General features: G+C 30.9%; 3 protein-coding genes across 4 annotated transcripts; all 3 read right to left on the reverse strand.

Moving 5' to 3' along the window:
- Window positions 1-95: 95 nt before the first annotated feature.
- On the reverse strand, window positions 96-7,007 carry LOC127250475 (secretory carrier-associated membrane protein 1-like). Of its 2 annotated transcripts, XM_051273778.1 has the most exons (14): window positions 6,989-7,007; window positions 6,764-6,837; window positions 4,774-4,830; window positions 4,509-4,616; window positions 4,362-4,424; window positions 3,003-3,036; window positions 2,771-2,893; window positions 2,576-2,638; window positions 1,886-1,979; window positions 1,737-1,782; window positions 1,329-1,396; window positions 560-608; window positions 406-471; window positions 96-310 (listed from the first exon to the last, which is right to left on the reverse strand). In XM_051273778.1, exons 2-14 carry the CDS (start codon window positions 6,827-6,829, stop codon window positions 227-229), a joined length of 921 nt encoding a protein of 306 aa, XP_051129735.1. In that variant the 5' UTR covers window positions 6,830-6,837; window positions 6,989-7,007; the 3' UTR covers window positions 96-226. The 2 variants fall into 2 exon arrangements, with proteins under 2 accessions (XP_051129735.1, XP_051129736.1); XM_051273779.1 differs by lacking the exon at window positions 6,989-7,007 and having other exon boundaries at window positions 4,509-4,624; window positions 6,764-6,834.
- A 1,759-nt stretch (window positions 7,008-8,766) lies between these two features.
- Window positions 8,767-14,379, reverse strand: LOC127250574 (chaperone protein dnaJ C76, chloroplastic-like). The gene is made up of 9 exons (XM_051273931.1): window positions 13,953-14,379; window positions 13,397-13,525; window positions 13,171-13,300; window positions 12,352-12,472; window positions 11,717-11,798; window positions 11,559-11,612; window positions 11,148-11,186; window positions 10,182-10,287; window positions 8,767-9,078 (listed from the first exon to the last, which is right to left on the reverse strand). Exons 1-9 carry the CDS (start codon window positions 14,163-14,165, stop codon window positions 8,948-8,950), a joined length of 1,005 nt encoding a protein of 334 aa, XP_051129888.1. The 5' UTR covers window positions 14,166-14,379; the 3' UTR covers window positions 8,767-8,947.
- Window positions 14,380-16,048: 1,669 nt separating this feature from the next.
- LOC127250620 (zinc finger CCCH domain-containing protein 25) lies at window positions 16,049-20,406 on the reverse strand. Its single transcript, XM_051273991.1, has 6 exons — window positions 20,019-20,406; window positions 19,729-19,917; window positions 19,536-19,645; window positions 19,260-19,447; window positions 16,336-16,810; window positions 16,049-16,271 (listed from the first exon to the last, which is right to left on the reverse strand). Exons 2-5 carry the CDS (start codon window positions 19,899-19,901, stop codon window positions 16,358-16,360), a joined length of 924 nt encoding a protein of 307 aa, XP_051129948.1. The 5' UTR covers window positions 19,902-19,917; window positions 20,019-20,406; the 3' UTR covers window positions 16,049-16,271; window positions 16,336-16,357.
- Between the last annotated feature and the right edge of the window lie 5,087 nt (window positions 20,407-25,493).

Here is a 25,493-nt window from a genome sequence, read left to right on the forward strand (position 1 = left end):
TTATGATATAATTTTTCAAACCACATATTATAATTTTTAAAAATTTTACCTAATATTTATACAGAGTATTTCATGCATTTGGTTTAAAGCATATATACCGTAATTGCAATTTTTAACAAACATGTAAACAAAAAGCACATCGTTTCGAATGTGTGTAAGTAACAACATATATCAAAATAATCCGACCTAAGAATTCAAGAAACTAACAATTTTTTCCCGGACAATCTCAAAGTGCCGACATCATCGTTGATTTAGCCTCTTTTTTCAATTTTGCGGCTTTCCCGCTTCCTCTAAAATACATGTAAACTTCCTGTGGAATCGAATTGTTCCCAATGTTAGAAGATCGAACAACATAGATACATACAAAAACATATGTATATATATATATAAGCTCGTATTTTTAACCTGAATAACCCATACGCTAACTGTTGCTTCGATGCAAAAGAGTATAGCGCCCACAAGGTAAAGTACCTGCAAATAAAATCGAGTAAAAATGGTCATTAATCGAAATATGGGCATACATTCTTGAAGAATATCCGTATTTAACAGTTTTTAGTACCCCCATAAGAGCGTCCGAGGTAAAATATCCGATTGCCGGCAAGATTCCGCTGCCGATGAGACCAAATGGAACAACATCAGCAAATTGAATAGAGACTTGGGTAAAATTTTTTGGATTTAAGGCGTATTTTTGTCGTTTTAAATTGCTTTTATTTCAGTGTTAACTGATGTTGTATAACGATGTATCTATGTTACTATTGTGGGTTGGTTTATATCAATATATTGAATTTTAATTTAGTAAATATGATCTCCCCGTAAATAATAAAATATCCCTAATTTTAATTTTTCTCCCTAAATTACTACAATATCACTATTTTATTGTTATAAGTTTGGATTCTTGTACTTACAACTTTACTTTGGTCTATACATTTTTATCACACTACTTATCATATATAAAATATAAATATTGTTCAATCTATGTGTAAAAATTAAACAAATATTACATAGGCATGGGAGTTGAAGTTTTTTACAAATGAACAAGTTTAAACATGTAAAACTTGAACCCACAATCACTACTTTTTTAATGCGCTAAACTTAATAGTTTGCAAATTATGTTTGAAAAGACAAATTATATTTAAGCGAACCATGTGTGGCAAATAAGACGCGGAGGTATCAGAGGTTTGGACACGGTCACAAGTCCATCCCAACGCACAAAATCTTTTATATATTTACGTTAGAACATAAGCTTTATATATCTCTAATTTTTCACATTGAAGACTAAAATAGCAAAATAACTTATCATGCAAAGTGAATATCGAAAGAAGACATACGTTAGAGAATCCCCTCTAAAAATCATCGGAGGAGCCACCGTGGCGAATGCGCAAAAGCCAATGTGGACCTACGTACGTAAGCAAAAGATGAAGAGGCAAGTAAGTCAAATTACGATAAATTTTATACGGGAGGAAAGAGTAATTTTTGTCAAATATGTACAATCAATTATCGTTTTTATTTGATATTCTATCGTTTTCATTATTTGAATAAGCTTGTTTATTCACAATTTTGGTTCTAATTCGAATTTATGATCAATTATAACTAAAATTATAAATGATTGAAACTTAATTAATCAAATTATGAATGGGTGTCTATATATATATATATATATATATTGTGTAAATGTTAAATATTGATATACACAAGACAAAATTTACAATTTTTCCTTTTCATATAGACATACTTACCATGTAAGATAAGAAGAACCATCCAAAGTTGAGAACACTCTCCGTCCTATAAATGAAATCAAGAAATACCAAAATATAAAATCAAAGTACGAGAAAAGATGTGCGCTTAATGTCAAAAATAGCAAAAAAAGAAGCTTATTTTTAGATACCTCATTGCCCGATAAAGAGGTCGGTACCACGACATATAGGCTGATGGAACACCGGTTATGAGATAAATGATAGCGAGAAACCATATAGTTGGATCTACGTATACGTATACGAAGAGAATGTTATAAAATCCATCACCATTTTTACAGATCACAAAAATCTCAAAGAAACCCTAGGGTGTGAATCACTTCACTACAAAAACAGAAACGCATTTGTAACGAAAATTAAGGACGGATAGCCTTAGCTACAAGAACTTTAGGAATGAAATTTAATAAAATATATCTCTAATTATATTTCTAATGTTATTAGTAACAGAAAAAAATAAATTTAAGAATGAAAAATTTTTGTTATAAAAGTATTATTTTCTTGCAGTACTTGTACATATACACATATTATTTATGCTTACATTCAATCTGTCATTATTTCTTAAAAGATATTGTATCTATTTCTAATATATATTTAATAAAAACACAAGCGAAAACACTCCTAGGTGTGTACTTTTTGTATTTCTATATTTTGATTTTTTATTATAATTTATGTGAAATAGTATTTTGGACGTAATATTTTATATAGAAAATTATGTATATTTTTTTATAAGAAATTATGAGTTTGCATAGTAAAAAGACCAAAAATAAATAAATAGATAAATAAAAAGAACATAACTCTAGAATCTAATACACCGCGACACGAACCTGCTCCCTTCGACCATGCTATGCTAATTGCGATAAAATTCCATAGAAGACATAGTATCAAACCTGCATACGAAAAACTACGAATTATGGATCCTTCGATTAATAATTCTTGGAAATAATACTTGTATCATATCGATCTATGAAACTATTAAGAATATAGACATATTAAAAAAGGAGAAGGATTGGCGATAATACCTAAGAATGTTGTAAATGCGACGTATTGCATCCTCTGTAAATGGACCGGTATTTCATTCGCAATGTCGTTGTGGATAAGGGGAAAGAATGGCGGCCAATTTTTTTTCTCGCCTAGCCCTCCGGCTAAAATAGGAACCGGAAAGTATAACAATGTGTTAAAGGCCTATGTTGTAAGAGAATGCTAATAGCACGGATATGTGTATCTAAGAAATGTACGAGTCAAAACTATTACATCGTTTGATGGCATCTTCTCTCCTTTTCAGTTCCTACACAACATCACAAAGTCATTCCTTTGATTAGAAATAACGTATTTTTTTTATACTACGCAAAAAAAATATATCGATTCGAGTTTTAAGTAGAACTATAAAATGAATGAGTTGTTCGGTAGTTCAACTCATTCAAGCTCGATAAATAGTCGTTTCTTAAAGTAAATGAATTTTATACAAATACAAATTATGAGTTGTTATGCTTATGAATGAGCTCGAATTTTGTTTGCAAATGTTTGATACTCACTCGTCCTAGAAGTATAGTCTTGGTTGTGTTGGGTACGAGATTTAATGAATATTGATATTATATTGATAGTTGCTAAAAAAAAATATGAGTAAAAGACTTTTTTACCCTTGTGAGTGTATTAGTGTAAAAAGTAGTGACAATTATGTAATAATAATGAAAAAGTAAAAATAGTTTTATAGTGATATTGTTATTTATAAAAATAAAACTATTGTTTTTGGACGGATAAAAATGATAAATAAGACTATTGTATTGAAAATAGATTATATATATAACCCAAAACCATTATTGGCGCTATTCATTGTGATGTTTTCAAAAAACTAATAAAAAATAAAATATTATTTATTTTTTCTTACAAAATATCATATTAAATATTCAATCTTTTACTATTTCTCAAATTTTTTTTGTAACTTTAAAAAAAAAAAAATCATATCTAAACAAAGCATAAATTAATACTCCAATTTTCATATATAAAATTTTACAGCACACAAAATATATACCGACAACACATGAAATATAACTCGACGTCAAATTATATATATTTTATATAATAATACAAATACAATACAAAAATTGACCGGACATCATGAAAATCCATATAGCACATACTACAATTGATAGCATATAAGATATATTAACATAGCACTTATATAAAATAGAATAGACAAAGGCATTCTAACACTTTATACATGTGATGTACCAAAAGATTAAATAATTGAATTGATTTTTAAATTTTAAACTTAAATGAATAAAGAAATAAATAACTATTTTAATTGAGTTGACTTAGATACAACGAAAAAAAAAAAAGAAAAAAAAAATCCTTAACAAAATGAGATTAAATAATATTTTCAACTCGTGACTCTAAACGAACAAATAGGAGCCAAACCTTAATGACTGAGCACATAATGAAAAGTTTGGCTCGATTTTAAGCTTGCTAGCAACTCTAGGCCATTAAGTGAAGAACAAATTAAAAAATAATAATAATAAAAAATAAAAATAAAAATTAAACTTCAAGAGAATTCTTTTGTAATACTTTTTGAAATCTAAAAAGAAAAAAAAAGTCACATTATATCGATCTGACCTGTTCCCACTTGTTTAGTTCGGCTTCTCTAGCCCGGAGCTCCATCTCTCTCTTCTTCAAATCCTATGAAAAATAAGAAAGAAAAAAAAATCATCCGAGTAACTCTCGATTTTATACCAAACATTAAATTTATACGTCGCTATATACTTTTGAGTTATTAAGAGGAATGTCGACTGTTGCGCCATGGTTATAGTCGGCTGGCTCGTGAGGAAGAGGAGAGAGCTTCGAGCTCGAAGGGGTATCACTTCTTGGATTCTGAAAATCTCAGCACACAAATAATGCATCCATAAGATAAAAAAAAAAAAAAAAATACCAGAAGGAAAAAGAAAAAAATGCTTAAATTTAGTCGAATGCCGCAAAGTCGAAGTATTATATATATATATATATATATATCAACATATAGAAAGCTTACTGTCATGTAAAATGCTCCTCCGCCATGGCTTGCCTGACCCTTCCCATGGTTTTGGTCCTGAGATAAAATTTTAAATTGAAATAATTGTTATGTTATATAAATAAGTAATACAATATTTTGAATATAAAATTAGATATTTAATTTGATATTTTAAAAAAAATAATAATAATAATAAAAACAATGAATAGTGCAACCAAAGAGATTGATTCCTCAATTTCATTCTAAAAACATCATAATTGAATTCTATTCAAAAATTATTTCACCTTAAAATAGCAAATTCCAAATGAGTTATAAAAAAAATAAAAATATTAAAAATATATAATAATAATACACTACAAGAAAATATCATTTTTGTAACAAGGTTTTTTGGTCTTTAAATCCAAATTTTCCGTTACTAATGACATTAGAGACGGAATTAGTGATGAAATTACGTTAACTACGTGAACTTTAAGGACTAAATTTCGTTACAAATATATTATTCTTTTGTAGTGATAATAATAATAACCACTAAAAGAACACAACTAAACCTAGTGGGTATAGTTAGAATATGTTGTATGGATATATATATATATATATATATTGTGTACTAAGATAATTGTAGTATGTATTGTTGTCGGTTCATATATTATATTTGTGTTATATTAATATAAATTATATATTACTTATCGTTGTATCTTGTGTTATATGTAATTATATCGTGTACAGTCTATCTCGTTGAATTATAAAATTCAGCACACTAATTGTAGTATAATGTTGTAAGAATATTACATTGTAACCGATAATGATTACAACTTAGAACAAAAGAAGTATGCATAGGCTTAGTGGATGCGATAAAAATATGTAAATAGATATTGATGTGATGTTTTGAATGTAAAATTAGATCTTATTGTAATAAAATAAATAAAATTGGGTGTTTGATTTGATATTTTTGAAAGAAAAATAAAATTGAAATAGTAAAATTATAGATAAAATCTTATAAGTAAACAGAACATACTTGTTGAATGACACTCTCATATTTACAACGGCAAATGAAAGAACTCATCATATACGTTTATATCAGTCCGATCTCAAAATAGTTCGAAAAGAGTTTTAATAGCTTATCGAATTCTAGTAGTAAATATGTAATATTTCAGACAATTTTGATACCCAAAGAGAGGAGGCCGAAAGAATTGTCCAAATAAAGACGTATATACATGACATAACAATCGCAAAAACGTAAAGGAAACTAGAGAACTTAAGCTAGTGAATTAAAAAGTTTCTTACCAATATTATCCTACAATTCTTGATCCAACAAATTTTACATACTGAACTTAACTCTTGTCTAAATTGTCCAAAATCGAAGAAGAAAATAAAAAATAAGAAACAAAAAAGATAATTGTGTATAAATAAATTCAGTTTTGAAATAGTAAAAATTTAAATAAAGCATAAGATTAGATTTATTTATATTTTTGAATTTTTTTACCGTTAAAAAAATATATATATACATTTATAAATATATTAATTCTCTATTCAAATCGCTAAATCTATATTCTTATATCCTTTAATTAAAACTCTATATCATTTTCAAAACATATCTAAAAAATTGGATACGACGCAAATATATATTAGATGTAATATTTTACATAGAAGATAATTGTTGATTCAATATAATATATATATCCGATCTAATAATAATTGAAAAATATATTGTTCATGAACAGTGTTCTAAAATAATTTCAAAACATCGAGAAAACGAGATGAATGAATAAAAAAACACATCTCGATGCACTAACAAATTGAATCGTGAATCTAAAATACATCGATGAAGCTTCAATTATCGAACAATTGAAATTTTTTTTATGAAAACCTGTCCCTTTCGAACAAATCAACACCAGAAATTCCATATCTGGAAATCGCCATTGTAATTCGAGAGAATATATCATGTAAAAAAGCATTCGATTCAGATTAAATTGAATTAAATTAGGAAAAAGTGTGTAATAAAATTAATTACCGCGAAAGGATTGACGTCGACGTCGTCGTCATCGTCGAACGGATTGGAAAAATTACGAGCCGCCATGAAAACTGCTGCAAGCTTAATCAATTCCTCATTCAATGAAACGAAGAACAACTTAACTAATTATTAATTAATTAATTAATTAATTACGAGAAGAAGAAAGAAGAGGAGAGAGAGAGAGAGAGAGAGAGAGAGAGAGAGAGAGAGAGAGAGAGTATGAACCAAAAATAGGAATTTTCGGACTGGAAGGAAAGAAGGGAATGAAAATGGAGGGTGAGAGTGAGTGTCTGACGTGGATGACAAGTTTATGGTTACATCTCTTCTGTTGCCGATCACAGGCAGTTAAATTAGTTACTTTGGATTTGAATTCTATATTTTTATTAAATAAAAATTATTTTTATTAATACACTTTTTAATTATTTGTTAATAATATCCAAAATAAATGGAAGCAGAATTTATTAAAATAGTTTAATTAGAATAAGAAAAATATGACGGTCGGCTCCTCACATGAGGAAGCCCACATTCTATATAAAATAAGCCCAGCCAACCAGACCCACCTCATTTTACGCTAGTTTCAACTCGGCCCAAATATGAGAGCCCAACCCGGTCCGTTCCGCTATTGGCCCAACCACATCAGCCCAGCCGATTCATGTCAGGTTCACCAGTCGGACCGGTCCAGTCTGGCCCAATCTATCCTTGACCAACCACTCTGGCCCATGTTGTTCCAGTCAGGCCCAATAACTCTGGAAGGCCCATTCTTTTGACCCAGTGGCCCAATCAGTCTGGCCCGGCCCATTTCAATCTAACCCAAGTACTCCAGCCCGACCCATTTAATTGGCCCTATAAATCCAGCTCGGCCCACTCTAACTGGCCCACCAACTATAGCCCAGTCTATGGTACCCTAACCCATCTATCTCAGCCCGGCCCGGCCCGGACTAACTACTTCACCCATCATGGACCAGCGCAAACCCTGACCCAAGCCACTCTATCTAGCCCCAGCCTAATTTATTTTAATACAATTATATTTTAAAATCCTTTCTAGATACTTTCTTGTAAATTTTACTTTAATATTTTAAAATCCTTTCTAGATACCTTCTTGTAAATTTTACTTTAATATTTTAAAATAATTATTTGTTTAGTTGTTAAAAAAACCATGCTTGTATACTTCATTTCTATTTTTATTTTGTTTCTATATTATCATATATATATATTATATATATATACAAAAATAATATTTTTTTTTGAAAAAAAAGAAAAAAAGGAAGAAAACTTTATTTCATAAACCATATCAAATTTGATAGAACCCACCCAAAAATAATCTTAAAACAACTAGAAATTTCGAAACCTAATATTCAACTCTTTCACAAATAAATAAATAAACAATTCTCTATCTAAATCTAGGGCTGACAAACAGATCAGATCGGGTCGGCTTCATGTTCGGATCAACTTTAAATCGGTTACAAAATTTGGAACAGTCATTTAATTAAATGAGTTGATATTTGCAACCTTAATCGAGTCAATCTGAAGCCGACTTGTATAACTCGTTTAACTCTGAAATTTTTAAATTTCATTTTAAAATTACAATTTCTATTAACAAAATTTTCAAATGCATAATATATAGACATATTAAAGTAAAAAATTATTTATTCATATCATGAAACCGATATTCAAAAATCAAATTAACAAACACTACGATATTGTTTATTTTTATAAAATTAACCATAAATATTGAATTGTATTGATAAAATTTAGAAAATATATTTAAATTTAAAATAATATTAGTTAAACAAGTTAGACGAGTTATTTTCAAGTCGAAAATATATACTTTAACCTGAGCCATTTAATTAAATTGGTTAAACGAATTTGATCCAATTATTAATTAAATAAAAAATTTCAACACAAACTCAACTATTAAGATGGAATCAGGTTAATTTTTTCCAGCTCTATCTAAAACATAGCAAAAGGACCAGGGAATAAAAAAAAAAAAAAAAAAAAAAAAAAGGGTGAAATACATTATATATCAAATAATCAAAGACAGAATTCTTTGATGCCTAACACAACATTCCATTACATATATACATATATTCTATAACAACATTATGTACTGTTTTTGCATTATATAATCAATGGCATGAAGAAAGAATCAGACTAAGAACAAGTGCAATGGAATATACACAACGGCTAGTCCTTGTTAGAAATGGACTCCTCCGGTAGTTTGAAATCGGGACGCTTACCGACCCCTTTCCGGGAATACTCTCTCCACCTTCGGGCGGCAGCAGCCGCTCGCGACGTCCTCTCCTCCACTTCTTCTTCTGCAAAATCAACCGTTAACTATTCACTTCATATCCAAAATCTACTAAGAAAGAAAGAACAAAACATCTTTTGATACTTGTTAACGCTCCCTCCATAACAATCTATCAATTTTTCCATTTTGGTCCGTCCCATAACAAAGTATTCATTTTCTTTTATAGTAATTGTACTATCTGTCTAACGTTACACATACCCTTCTAATTTACAATATATACCATTACTTTTATACCATATAATCTAATAAGGTTAGTATAGTCTTTTTATCTTATTTTTACTATATCTCAATATAATACTAATATTCCTAAAACTCCGCGCAAAAAACAAACAGATAGATAAATATGGGACGGAGAGAGTATATTTTATATTATAGTATCATTTACAACAAGAAATGTGTTTTCACTTAATGCTTTATTCCTGCATGATGCTCCTGCTCCATAGTCAGTATTTTTTTCTTATCATTTTTGTTTGTCATATCAATTTTCTATTATAATAAAAGTAACCACACAATAATATTAAAATACTTTTAATTTTCATATAAATTACAAATATATTATTATACGTACAATTAATATATATTATTATTTTTTAATCTACTACAAAAGCCTAAAAAGTACTTTTGACCAAGACGGAAGAGTAATAGATAGAATACAATCGTATACACATAACACATAACAATAAAAGCAATAAAAACACACAAAAATAACAAAAACATACAAAATACTCATTCCGTCCCATATCTATCTATCAATTTACTTTTTGCACGAAGTTTTAGTAATATTAGTATTATAGGTAAAAAGACTAAACTACCCTTATTAGTATTATATGATATAAAGGTAATGACATTTGTATAATATATTGTAAATTGAAAGGGTATCTGTAATATTAAGTAGATAGTACAGTTACTGAAAAATGAAATAGATACTTGTTATGGGACGGACTAAAATGAAAAAATAGATAGATTGTTAAGGAATGGAGGGATAATTCACGTTATAATACTCTTAACAATTTTTCAAACCTCACAACAAAAATCCGAGAAATGAACTTGAAAGACATTCCCAAACTAACTTGATCACAGAACTATGGGAATGTCAGATTATAAACTCACCTGAAGTTCCGTTGTCTCTGGCATTGCCCCATAGGTTGCTCCAATACGACTCTGTTTTTTTACCGGAGTCTCTTTGTGTCCTCATCATCCTTATTCTCGCTTGTTGCTGCAACAGACAGAGATGCTTTTTACTTGCACAAGTTCACAGATGCTAATTTGTATTAAAACAAATAGATGTTGTGGAGAAAGTGGTCAGCTAAGCAACTCTATATCTTAGATTACGAAAAACACAAACGTCAATTATTTAAGTTGGGACAACCACAAGTAACAAAAGTTGAGTATTGGGGGAGGGAAATGAAGAATTTAAAAACCGTCTATCCCAACTCAAATTACATTTTTTACTATTTTCGTATGTCTCGTCCTATAGTATAAGTAATCATACACTAATATCAAAATAACCTTAATTTTTATCTAAATTATAAACATATCATTACACATACAATTACTCTATATATAAAATCAAAAGGGCAAAAATGTTAAAATCTCTTACACACTTTCTTTAACCAATAAAATACTATTATTTTTTAATCTACTACAAAACTCCAAAAAGTCCCTTTGGAGTGAGAGGGAGGGAGTAATTTCCATGATAGTTTGCAGTTGTTTAGCTTAGAACAAAGTACACAGTTGAGATGATCAGCATACTGCAATATAATGCTCCAATCATGATCGTCTCGGATAAAATGCATCCGAAGTTCGAAATAAAATGTGCAATATATACTGCTAAACAATCACATTACCTAAAAGCAGATCTATTGAAATTTTTCATTAATTCTTTTAACATTCCCCTCCAACTATAGTAATTTTCTCTTCTTTCGTTTTTTCACCCCATAAAAGGTGGAATTTGAAGACTGTTGTGTGATATAATAACACGTAATAGAGTCGTTTTCCTTAAGAACATAGGCTGAGATGAGAAATGTAATTTATATGGTTTTTATCTAATTCACCCAACAGAAGTAAAATTCTTACCAAGACTTTAGCTTGCCTCTTTTCCCATCGGGAGCTTGCCTGCAGCAATTATATAAACAAGCATTAGAATATTAAATATAACACATATTCCATTAATTTTAAAAAATAGAAAATAAAAATCCTACAAGAAAATTATTTTTTTCAATACCTAAACACAATACTAAAATATCACATCCAACCATTTTTCAATCCAAAAAACCTCAAATTCTAAACAACTCAAAACACCACAAGTAAGCACACTCTTTATTGTCTTTAAAAAATGATTGAATTATAGAGAGTTTTCTAGATAATTGCAATTAGAATATATTTTTCATACTATTTAAATCAAAGATTACATATAAGGAGACATTTTTAGCCATTCCCCATTTAGAGACAAAAAAGCAGATCAATATATTGGACTTAGTGAATTACCAGGCGGAACACATTCACAGAGGTCGATCCCATGCCGGAGAGCATCAAGGCTACCTGACGAGCAACATCATATATAAATGAACAAGAACACATATCACACCTACATCAAGGATACGTGTCCACTAAAAAGTGAGAAATTACATGAGAAGTATACTTACGTTCACTCTTTCTACCCTTCGCATTTCATCCTCAAGCAACGATAACTGAGCAGCAGAAGTCCAATGAATACAGCTGACCGGACTGAAATGGAAACAAACCTGTTATTTAGCTGCATGAAAATGGTAAACTCAACATTTGGAACATAGATTTATCCTCAATAGTATCTGATAATGTTCAAATCATGAGAATGATTCGTCATACAAAATCCTTATCACCAAAACTTAACTACTTTGCAAAGTCTCGCTAACTCTAACTCAAATCAATCTTGAAGAGGCTCTTCTTCATCGGAAGCTGATTTGGAAAAGTGTTAAGAACCAATTTTGTTATTCCCAAATGAATCACTTCAAGAATAAAAGTTGCAAAGAAAATGTTGACGGATAACAACCTATCAGACAGCTCTATTATACTATCATTGCCTCAAAATTTCATGACACTTATCCAAAATTCCCAAGATGCTGTTACGAATTTAAAAAGAAATCTTGACAAAAACAATTATCTCTCACGAAGAAAAATGTTCAAATATAAGTAGGAGGTGGTGATGAAAACATATTTCCTCATTTTTTCCATTATGAATTTCAGGACATGTCATTCCCACAGATTGTTTGTAGAACTCCATCAATGGAGCATAACCTACCAGCTCTCAACAGCTGCTTGGACTGAATCATGAACTCCAATCTGGCAATAAGCTCTGGCTCTTCCGAAGTCTTCCTCAATGGAAAATACTTCTGGGCAAACATTGGCACAGTTCTTGCAGCCTAAACAAAGAAATCAAAGAAAATGAGAAGTTGTCAAATCCTAGGTATAATGAAGCTGAGGCCATCATCATATTTTAGATCAATGAACCTGCATATAGAAACTATCTATTTATTCCTCGACCATTCCCTTTCCAAATAATATGTTTACAATTACTGTATTATGGATTTTCACTATTGACCCATTGCTCTGAGAAACCATAGATATTTTAAGTTATGTTCAAAAACCTCATCCGAAAACTTGTATAGAGAAGAATTTCCCGCTGCGCAGGTGTCGTGTTTGTATTTTAATTTTTAAATGAAGATAGTAAGCACCATGAACATACTTTGATCTTTCTTCTATCATACATAGAGCATTCATTTACTTGGGGATCAATATTAAAGAAGTCTACACAACAAACAATTTTAGCGGCAACATAGTTCCATCAAGCAAGAAGCACACAGGAATTGTGCCAGGACAAGGACTACGATGTGTGGACATAATCGTATAAGCAAATAAATTCTACTTTCATGGTTTATAGAACTGATCCTTCACTATCACTAATTAATTTAGCTGTTCATGCAATGCTCACTGGTTATAAAGCAAAAACATTTCTACGCTAACTGTAACACCATTTTTTAACATCACACACCATACAATTGAAGCCAATGAGATAAGAACAGGACAACAATGTAACTTGAGCTGTAAAATCTTGACATACCTATGCAGGTAAATTCATCAACAAACACATGATCCTTCGGGATGGAATCATCGAGAAAAGGATTGATCCCAGACACAGCATATCCATGAATTTCGTCATAGATCTTTCGCTGCACAGGATCTGTGAGGACCTGAACACAAAAAGCATTCCCTTAGAAATTCCACAAATGATTCATTTTTCAAAAAAAAAAAAAAAATCAAAGCAGCAGCAGTGGCACATTACATACGGCATAAATCTCATTCACGAAGATGCAGAAGTTCGTCGTCTCTGGATCATCACCACTCAAGTCGGGATGGCAAGCTTTCATGCAGCTATAGTAGGCTTTCTTTATCTGCTCTGTTGTAGCATCTGGTTCCTGGAAAACAATATCAAATCAAGATTCAGTATCAAATTAGGAATGTAAACATGTAATCAAGTAGGGGATTATACAAATACAATCCGAATCCTACGCCAAAATTTTCTATTCAACAGATTTCATACTTCATGGATTCCTCATGATTCTAAAGAACATTCTGCCGTTCAACAAATCACCTTAAAACCCTACCATTCAAAAAACAACTCTTACTATGTTCGAACGATTGTTTATACCGCTCGACGAACACAAACTAATCGCTGTTAAAATTACGAAAAATCAATCGATGATTGCGTTAATAAGAACTAATTACTAACCAGTAACCACCAATTCAGCAAGTCAGAAGAAAATAACGAATCTCGAACAAAATCAAAGCCGATCGTTAACAACACCGACAAATTCGACACAATTACTACGCAAAACAAATTACCAGTCCCAACACAGCATAATAATCATCTGCAGCTTCAGCCGCGTGATCCTGAGAGGAGTTAGCCCTAATTCTTCCGCCAACACCGCTGTTTCCCCTTTCCCTGCTCCAATTCACCCCGTTTCTAATTAAAACTCTATTTCTGGAACAGAATATCTGCGGTGGAGTGCGGAATTTGAGCGTATCAGCGCAGACCGGCGGCAGCAATTGAGCCATGGACGTGAGCGGCAAGCAGAGACGAGTGAAGCAGCTACGGAAGGAAGGGAAAACGTAGAGGAGAATGGAGTTTGGATGAGATGGCAAGATGGGAGCCGTTGGTTTAGAAGAATCTGGAGACTGATTGGAAATGTGAATCTTGACAAATGCTTGAGAAGGCGACACGTGTCCCTTGCATGGGTTCTTTCAGCCTTGCACGCTGTTTCATGTTCCCTTCACGCTCCCGCGCGTGGAGGCCTTCAGGTCGGTAGCTGCTACTTGTCTGTCACCCTCATGGTTGGTTTTCGCGAATCGGTTTAAATAATTTATATTTTTATAAAAAAAAAAATGAGAGATTTTAAATAATAAATTTACAAATTATTCTAAAATATCAATTTTAATAAATAATTTGTATAAATTAAGTAAAAATTAAATACAATAAAAAAAAAAACTACTTCTTTCGTTCCATAAAATTGGTAGTATTTATTTTTGCAAGTAGATTTTTTAATATTAATATTACATTGATTTACTAAAAATGACAAAAATACATTTGTATGGTATAAAAGTAATGATAATATAGTAAAAATTGTAAAGGTATTAGTTATATTAGATAAACAATATAATTACTAAATTAAAAAATAATATAATGACAAAAATAAAAAATGATATCTTTAAGACAGAGAGAGTATTAAATTTATAAATTAAATAATAAATTAATTAAAATAAATCAACATTAATTCCAATCTAAAAATTAAGTAAATAAATTAATTTTATATTGTATCTATAAAATTTTCAATTAATTGGGTTAATAATATAATATAATTAATTTGAATCATTACCTAAATGATCTGAATCTAATTTACGAACTTTAAACCATTTCTTCCCAAACATCCGCCTTCTTTTTATTTATAAGAAAAACTTTATTTAAAAATAATAAAATAATAAAATAAATTAATTATTATTTAAAATTATAATTAATAAAATTATTTATTATAAACAAATTATACATAAATTTAGCAAAAAAATAATAGCCTAATTTTTTTTAATTATACAGCCTGTCCGAATTCAACTCAGTTTTTTTTTGTCAAAATTTCTTTAATTATTGTATATGTAAAAACATTAGAGTTCAAATATTAATTCTCACAAACTAAGCCGGCCCGGCTTTCATAGGCTCAGACACAGCTCGATTCATTGCCATGTCGGCCAAGTATGAACCTAAAAATTTCAAACCTATTTTTGAGAGGTCCAAATATAATTTTTTTGGTGCTAAATTTAGCACAATATTTTAAGATAACTTCCAATTACGAAATTAAAATATTAAAAAATTCGAGACAAAAAAAATAATTTACCCTTAATTTTATAAATTACATATAAATATTATAGCTACATATCTATATCCATTTACACATATTTTATAAAATTTTATATTCTATAAAACAATATGCATAATTATCTAGATATAAAACAATACACGTTTGCTATTTTTATTTTTAAATTAAAGACGTCACATTATTTCAATTCCACACTTTCTCACATAAAATCACATTCAAGTTACTATTACTCCTCAAATAATTTTAACCAAAATAATAAATATGACTTGCAATATAATTATATTGAAAAAATGATCAATAACCTGCCGAAAACATAAGCAGGAACATAACTATGTTCAATCCTAATTAACCATCTTGGGACTAAAATTGATAAATTTTTATTTGAGTGAAACCAAAATTGATAATTTTTTTTGAATTGGACCAAAATTACAAATTATAATATTAAATGGGACCAAAAAGAATATTATATATATATATATATCAAACCTAAAATTCAACTAAATACTAACAACTAAACACACTAACCCAAAAACTAAAGGTGACAAAATCTCATCTTTATCAAGGCAGCAAATCAACACGGGAAACTCATACTCTACCTTGAGTCAAAAACTAACCATAGTAACAATTAACCTGAGTTACATTACAATGCTCACCTTCCTCTCATCAACCTTTAACACGCCCATGATCGATCAATCAATCTCCAGCAAATCAAACATCATCCCAATTCTACATTCTCACAACGAATGAACTCACAGCAAACCGCCGACGTCGACGTCGTCGTCGAAATAAAACGATCCTTCAAGGTAGAAACAAAACATTTCAAATATTCGATCATTTCAACAAAAATTGTACAAACTTACCAAATCAATCAGAGCTCCAGATTCATCGTCGATGCGATCGATTTCGTTCATCATCACCATCACGATCTCCACGATGATGGTGGTGTGACGATCGACTGTCTCTTTCCCTGCTGTGCCTGTCGTCGTATTTTCTTGTTTTCTTCTCATTTCTACGGTCGTGTTCTTCCCTGGCATCCGGTGAAATGTAACTTTGCCTCGTCCTTTTATCAGTTGTAGAGGCATCTCGAACATCCTTTGGTTTGTAATAACCCTTGTCCGATTCTTTCTTGCCAGATCTTCTTTCGTCATCTCTTGTGTCCAATTGAGGTTCACGGTACCTATTATCCCGGGCAGTCTCATCGCCTCTTGCTCGAGAATACTGTGAATCTTTGTTGCTATTTTTATTACCACCTCTTCCATCCTTAAACTTGTCGTGCCCCCACCTCGAATTTGATTCCTTATCTTCCTTGGCACCCCATCCCGTGTTAGCAGCTCTCTAAATTCGACAAATAAAGCGCGTTTAGGACAAGCGTTAATTAGATAGCTGGAAAAAACACGAGACTGCAAATCTTCGTCGCAAGGAAGGCAGTGAAATATCATGCATACATATAGAACAGATGAACTGAAAAAATTAGACGTGTCAGATCAAGGCTCTATTTACACAGACCATTTTTTGGATCTTTTGATACTATTAATCTAAAGTAACGCTTTTTAAATCATCACATCAAATATATTTTTTTCTCACAAAACAATCACTTCAGATAATGTTGTTTTGTAGATTTCTCCCAAGATTCTTACTATTTTGTGTTTTTTTGTCTCCAAATATCAAATCAAAGAATGATTTTTCGTTTTTTTATACTATATTAAAAATCTATTTCACATTCAAAACATTAAATCAATATCTATTTAAATCACATCGAACAAGTATACAAAAATCCAAACAAACACACCTATATTCTCAGATTTTTTTAAAACCCCAAAACTCCAAAAGTCCCTGTCTAAATGCTTTCGAAAGCATTTCAGGGAATTTTCCACATTCATAAACAACTTAATGAAGTTTTTTATGAAAAATTTTAAACTTGGTTACTTGAGAAGATCAAAGGGGTCTTCCACAAAAAAGGCTTTACGAAAACAGCAAGCAGAAAATTTTCCACCGAACATTCACAGGAACTAAGCATCAAAACAGGACTATTTATGATATACTGGACTGTTAGTACATGGATTTTCATCAACACCAAATTAAAACGGGATTACAAGAAACGAAATTGGATGCCATTTAAACTTGTAAAATAAGTTCAAAACACCTACGCACAGGACATTACATTAATTCTCCTAACTCCTAAGAAATTTACTATCACTTGCACAATGCACACACACCAAAAATAAATAAAATCATCATGTCATCATCTATGACAAATGAACAAGCAAGCTTTGTGGCTGACAGGCTTTATCGGATTTAGAAAACTTGAATTCTAGCATTCTTAACGGCTCTATAGAAGGATACATGGACAAATAGGAAGAAGTTGCCAAGCGGGAACGGCCAACAGCGAAAAATACTAAGGTGTGGTTTTCATAAGGTCTAACAATGAGTGGAAAGTTAAAAAGAAGGTAAGTAAGGTGAATTCTAAGGTTCTTGTCGCCAATTTTAGTGGTGCAGATAAGTCTAGTTCACACTAATTTCATTTCTACTAGCAGGTCCGGTAACGAATGATGATTGATGGCTCATAATCGTTATAAGCCTATTCGAGCTATGTAATCGAACAATTGGAGGATCGACTTATTCATTCAAAACTGGAAACAGAAGTAGAGGAATTGAAAGGAGTTAAGTCTAGGTTGTAGGCTCGACCAAAGTACACGTTAGCATATTATTCATTACTATTTAAATCAAAGGATTAAACTGTATATCACACATTCAAAACAATCAAACATAAAACCCCACCAAACCATGACTAGGCCATCAGAAACAGACATTTAGAACTCTGGAAATATTGTCCCACATCAACTATACAGTAGCTTAGCTTAACGTAATTACGTACTTTTCGTTATTGTTAAGGAAAGCGTGTTGGTGTACTATTTTAAACAATAGAAAGATAATCAGTTACCTCTCACAAAATAAAGGTTAATTTTGGCATTTCTTATTTCCATACTATGATCCTCCTTTTATTTTTTGAATTCTACTTAACTTCATATTAAGAACGCCAAAGAACCTCCTCAACATTGCATTTGGGCAAACTAAAGTTTTAGGTCTTATATAAGTGAAATTATCTAGCCTTTTCCTGCTAAAAGCATTTTTTTGTTATTCAGAAAAAAAAAAAGAAAAAAAAAAAATCTTCACCCTTCACATAGCAAGTTGTTTGAGCAAGACTCGTTTCAGGCTAATCCAAGGCAGGTGCATTTGAAAGGCATTATAAACTTTGGGTGTGTTCGTATTATCTATTATTTATCAAATTCCCCCCCCCCAACAAACATAAAATCAAAACACCTATTTTTCATTTTTTATATTATACTAAAAATCAAATTTACATTCAAAACATCACATCAACACCTATTTATATCACATCGTACAACTATTTTAATTCAAAAATTTTACTATTCAAATCCCAACTCAAAATCCAAACTCTCAAACAAACACAGCCTTTTGAAGAAATGGATTATCCATCATCAGAGATTCAAAAGATATATGCAGAGACGATTTAACTAGCTATTATCACACATTTGGCCTATCCAACACCAATTTAGTAGTTCAAAAGCTGCCATGATCGACATTGTTAACATCCAACAACAAACCTATGTCACAACTATCTGTATAACGAAAAATTAAATATTGTTCTACACATTCGCCAAAAGACTTAAACAGGCTTAACAGTCGGGAAGCATGAAATTACTACATGAATAAACATGTAAATTCTTAAAAAAAACAGCAGCCAAAGTATTCGAAAATTTACTTGCTCATTGTGCGAGAATTTGCAGCTATCTCCCCTGTTGCATTCCCCCCTTTGAAACGCACGGCACACGCCTCGTTCCTCCCTTTTCTGCTGCCTAGTCTCTTCATCCTCTTCCTCCAATTTCTTGTATTTATTCACATGATCAACCCTAATAATTCTTCCAAGAACTTGAGCTCCATTTAAATTGTCTGCAAATCCACCAAAATATCCTGATGAGAAAACTCAAACCCATCCTTTCTTCGTCACAAAAATTAAATGGTACGACGAAAACCCCACCTACTGCAAGATTTGTGCTTCTCTGATCCTCATAAGCAAGAAATGCAAATCCTTTCGATTTTCCAGTACCTTTGTCTCTCACTAAGTTAACATCAACTATCTCCCCATACCTACGAGCAAAATTAACAAAACAAATGAATTGTCAACAGCAAATTAAGTTAAATAAATTGAAAACCAAAATCACAAAACTCACTGAGCAAACACTGCAAGAAGATCCCCTTCAGTTAGATCATATGGAACACCGCCGACATAAACATAAGCAGAATCTTTATACTTAGCATGCCATGATGCTTCCTCTGATATTCCAAGACTAGCTTCCTTTTTATTTATATTTTGGATACGCTTAACCAATGTCAATGGATTCATGGCTATGGAATTTCACCTTCGAATTAAACAAGAATACCAATATTTCAACAAGAAGAAATCGACAAAATATGCATAAATCCTCCTATGATTTTCTCCAACTTATTTCTAGTTTCGTACCTGGAATTCGACTAGCGGCTTAGTACAGAGCTGAAGAAGACGATGGAAGAGACCAAGCCTATCGATAACTTGCAGCCTACTTCTGCCAAAGCACCGGCCTCGCCAATCCGACGCTCCGGGGAAAGCTCCGATCGGTGCAAGACGAAGACGAAGGCGGAGACGACGAAGCCCTACACCGACAAGGTAGACGAAGCGATCGGACTACGAAGAAGATGATGAATACAAGAGTCTGTCTGCCTCAACAAATGAATTCCTAATAGCTACAGCGACTGAGGAAGGATTGGATGAAGTCATCGCCATTGCCAGCCATCACTTGGATCCTTGGCCGAGGATTAGGGTTTGTTCGTATCCTCCCTTCCGTCCGTTAACTATGCCATTTTGCTTTAAACGCGAGTAGATAAAAAATAGAACATATTTAAATAAAATTACTTATTATAAATAAATTGTATTATAATGACAAAATTAGATAATCTCTCCACGACACGTTTATCTTTTCTTTTATTTATCATTAAAAAAAAATTTATAATATTTTTTTATACTATAATATAATAATTAATATTCAAACATCATATATATATATATATATTTTGATTCTCTCGATAAGTCCGCCAATTTTATGCCATGAAAATGGGTATAATATTGATGTTTACATTTAAAATCAAAGGGAAAGTTGTATTTTAAATAAAATATATTTAAATGACAATGCAATTAATGGTTACATATATCTACCTAGTTGATCTAACTAATTTTTTATATATTTTGGTGATTTTTGTATGTTTTAATTTTTTATTTATATAATATCATCGATCACAGAAATAACAATAAAAAAATATCCACAATATCAATCACTTAGATGTTGTTTGGTTGATAGATTTGGTGAGATTCTATAGGATTTGGATTTTAAAATCTTAATAAATTCATGTTTGGTTATAAAATTGATAATAAAATTTTAAGTGCATGAGATTTTAAAATCCTACAAATGCAAGATTTTTTAGTAATAGTATACCCCCTATTACTTTAAAATAGCATGTTATTGTATTTTTCATTTTACTATTATACCCTTCCATCAAAAAATTATATTTCTTTTCTTTTTTAATATTAAATATATATAAATATTTATTTATATTTAAGTGATAATTGGATTTAAATCCCTTTGCACTAAAATAACTTGTGATTTAGTCCCTATTATAAATTTATCACACTGCAACCCTTACTTTTACATTTCAATTGCAAATTACTCCCCATTCTTTATTTTTTCCATTATTATCTTTGATTGTGTGAAAAGTCTTTTATATCCTCATCTCTTTCATTTACATATTTGTCATTTCTTCTGTGATTTGCTTCGCGCGAAATCTACTTCAACCCCAAAATCACTGGTTTTCTCATAGCCACAACATCACTTCAATCATAAAATGTATTGAAAGGAATCCCGGTGGTTATCATAGCAATCTAATCTAGCCTAGGAAAAATATTTAAATGAACCCACCAATCCTGAAGACAACGCATTGTCGATCTGTTAAATGTCGAAAAGACGACAACAAGCTGCCGGAGACGAACAATCCAGCGTTGATGGAACCTAAAATTGTCCGATGCGCAGAGTACCGCGGTAAACCGTTGGGCTGGACAATCTTCATCATCGGTTGTCTTCGATATCATCAATTAAAATATATGCAATCGTAAAGGAAGTATTTTTCTATTTATTTATTATTTTTGTTTCTTGGTTTCCTATTTCTCAAATTTATATTGTGTTTGTCTTTTGTTCTATTTGTTTTATTTCAGTTTCAATGCAATTATATTTAGTTTAGGTTTTTGGATATACTTCCGCTACTTATGTATTTTTGTATTCTCATTCTTTTTTCTTTTTTTTTAATTTTTTGACAAGGAGTGATTTGTATTATGTATTTAACATGGAGTTTTAGTTTTTTTTTTTAAAGAAGAGGGGGAAAAATTGATAGTTTAACTGTTAGTTTCATGAAATTTTCTTTTTAAAAAATATAAGTTCTAATGGAATACATTAACATGTAGCTACAAAACTTATTTGATGAAATTCCTTAGTAGATTGTGTCATTGATTTGCGGCTTGTTCGATTTGTTTGATGTATATAGAATTTGATGTTTTTATCTATGCCAATATAAGTTAGTCTTAAGTTAATTCGATTATGAGTTGGATAGATTTATACATATGGCTATTAATATTTGGCAAGAATAGCAAACAACCAGTACATGCGACTTGTTGCCCTGTTAATTTTTTTATAACTGTCTAAGCTTAGAGTGGTCATCTTCATAATTTTTACATCAATTGAATTGGTTTAAAGTTCCCAAATTGATGATGTTAGAAGAAAATTAGGTAAACTTTTGGTGAATTTGCATGAGAGATTTTAGTCATAGATAATTTTTCACTGGCATTAATTTGTTTCGAAAACTATTGAATTAAAATTTTGTTGCAACTGTGATTGTAATTGTTCATATTGATTTTCTTTATAAATTGTAACTATATAGCACTCTCACCTTTGTTGCAGGTAAGGACTTTCTGAACAATATTCGTGTGAAGTTGGATCTTATTTTCCCGGCATGCTTGGCAATATTTGATGGTATTGCATTAGGTCGACTTGAGGGTTGTTGAAATTCATCTGCCAAAATCAGTGGATGCCTTTCCAGGAATTGTTTTCAACAATTCCAATGTTATTATGGTCTACTGTGCTTCTCTATGAAATATGTTTGTATGTGTTGGAGTTCACGTTTGTTTTTTGTGGTCATTTAACTATTATTTGTAAGTATATTGATATATTAAGGTGGTTACTATCGAGCAAATAGAGGTTTATGAAATATTTATAAAGGAATGTACAATTATGACATACATATATAAAATTTAAATGGAAGTATATGAACAATGAACAAGAGTATATAGAATCATACAAGTTTTGACATATATAAATTTCATTGTTTTTTACATTATTATCGTAATTTTCAATCAATACACGATATATAGTTTTTGAGCTACGTAGATGACCTTATATGCCAATAGATTGGATCTCAAATTGAAGAATGAATAACCCATGCCAATAGATTATCCACCCAAAGATGTGATGACAAAGGAAAGACAATCACTTGTTACATTTAAATTGTGTAGGTGCATCTATACATAAATAAATTAGCCGAGTCATGCCTCATGCAAGTATGCTCATGACCGAATATTGTTGTGTGTGCTATGATGTGAATTACTATGTAATATGTCCAAATATTTTTAATTTGTGGTAGCAATCATGTAATCTAACAATCAACATAACTCAACTTAGTCATTTATGAATTGTTTAACCATCTACAAATGGAGGTTGAAACTATTATTGTACATATATCATACAATTTAACTAACTTGTTTAGCCATATATACTAAACATGTGTTTTTTTACCTTTTCAAACAATTCAGGGTGTCGCGAAACTACTATCATGATGAATTCATCACTGGTTACCTATAGTAAACGAATACTTCAAACCGAAAATGGTCAGTTTCCCAAGCACAGGTTATCAGGGTATATATACTCATTACTTAAGCATATGACACCAATATTATAGGTACGTAAGATTTGCGCCAAGGTATGTCGATATTTGATGCAGGTATGTAAGTATGTGCTCTATATATAAACACCAACATTCAAGGTATGAATGGTGGTTGTTTAGATATTATCCGTGTAGTAGCAGATATCCATAAATGTGGTTGATTTCATTCGATACTTTGACGGAGGGGCCACGTCACAAACCAAAATTTAATAGTAGATTACAACTTGTTGTTTCAAGTAAATACTACATTTGTCTTGCGTTACTTCGTCAATGTGAATTTAGATTGCATCAACTATTTATTAATTTCATAGCAACACGAATGTAGCTTAATAATGAAAAATATTTTAAACAAGTTCTTTATAACATTTATTGTGTATATATGATAATATTCCCCATTTTTATTTTTGTAAATGTGTGGTGTTTGTCATTTCATACTTTCCTGGAAGTTGCAAGAATACTATCATGTTGAATTAATCATCAATTACCGTTTACAAGTGAGTATATGATACTCAATATGATCGATTTTTTGAGTAGAGGTTACTAAGGTATAAGTACGTATTTTCGGAGTATTTGATATCATAATATAGGTACACAACAAATAAACAACGACATGTTGATAGTGTATGTAGTTACATAACTATGCGTACTGGGTATAAACACTGACAATAGAGATATATATAATCGTTTCTAAGGTATTATGTGTCAAGTACTAGGTATCTTTGAGTGTAATTGATTTCTCATAGAGGCAGTCAATTCTCTGAAAATGGAGGGTATAAAGGAACTCGATGAGGGCACACCTTTTTTTTTTCCTCTATTATACTTTGTTGAAAAGTTCAAGCATTACTTATATATTCAACAAATCATGTCACACTTTCCATGAGATTGCCGTCGAAATTGTAAGACTATTAATACTTATCTTTTAAGTCCATTATATCATCTAACTTAGCTTTAGGTATGGATAAAGTTAAACAATCATAAAATATTAATTTACCACCTCAAAGCAGTGCGTGTCATTAAAATTTGGATTGTGGAACAATCGTAAACGAACGCACGCTTCATGAGTACATTGACAATATGTATGAGCATATATATTTTATTTGGGGGTATTTTCATGCGTATTATGCCGGTATATATGTTTTTATTGAAAGTACATCATGAGCATTCAGTTATATTTAATTGAATTTATAAAAACTCCAAGAACAATTCTAACTATTCACATGAGCATTAGGAAATAAAATAAGAGAACCACCGTAACCTACAGACAAATATGAACAACAATACTCAGTTTATTTCCTCCAATTCAATCCCAACAACCGAGACAGTTCCAAAAAAAATAACTGGGATCATCAATTCCGCTTAAAAACGTTACATACAAATACAAATTACGAAATGAAGTCTACGCTTTAGATGGTGGACCTTTTAAAATTCAGTCAGCAATTTTACCGTGATAAGTTTTCACATCATTGTAGTCGTTACCTAAGCCCCTTTAAAGATGAACCGTCAGGTTTGCATGAGCGTAACACTAGACAAACATTTAGACCAAATGATCGTAATATAGCGTATTACTTTGATAGCATCATCTTATGGATTCAAGATCATCTCTCACCGTGAGCCAGAGATGAGCTGCGTTCAGGTATATGTAAGGTAATCTATGTAGCTCAACAAAAATATAAGAATAACATAAAGAAACACACATTTTATGATTATATTGACAAACACGTATGAGCGTATACATTTTAATTAGGGGTATTTTCATGAATATTATGACGGTATATATACTCTTATTGGGAGTATATCGTGAGCAACCCATTATACTTTCGGCGAATTTATAAAAACTCCATGCATAACTCTAACTATTTGCAGAATTATTAAGAAATAACATTGGAGAACTACCATAACCTATAGACAAAAATAAACA

This window comes from Andrographis paniculata, unplaced genomic scaffold (assembly GCF_009805555.1).
Source record: "Andrographis paniculata isolate CXL003 unplaced genomic scaffold, ASM980555v1 Contig37END, whole genome shotgun sequence".
In the NCBI taxonomy this organism is placed as follows: Eukaryota; Viridiplantae; Streptophyta; class Magnoliopsida; order Lamiales; family Acanthaceae; genus Andrographis; species Andrographis paniculata.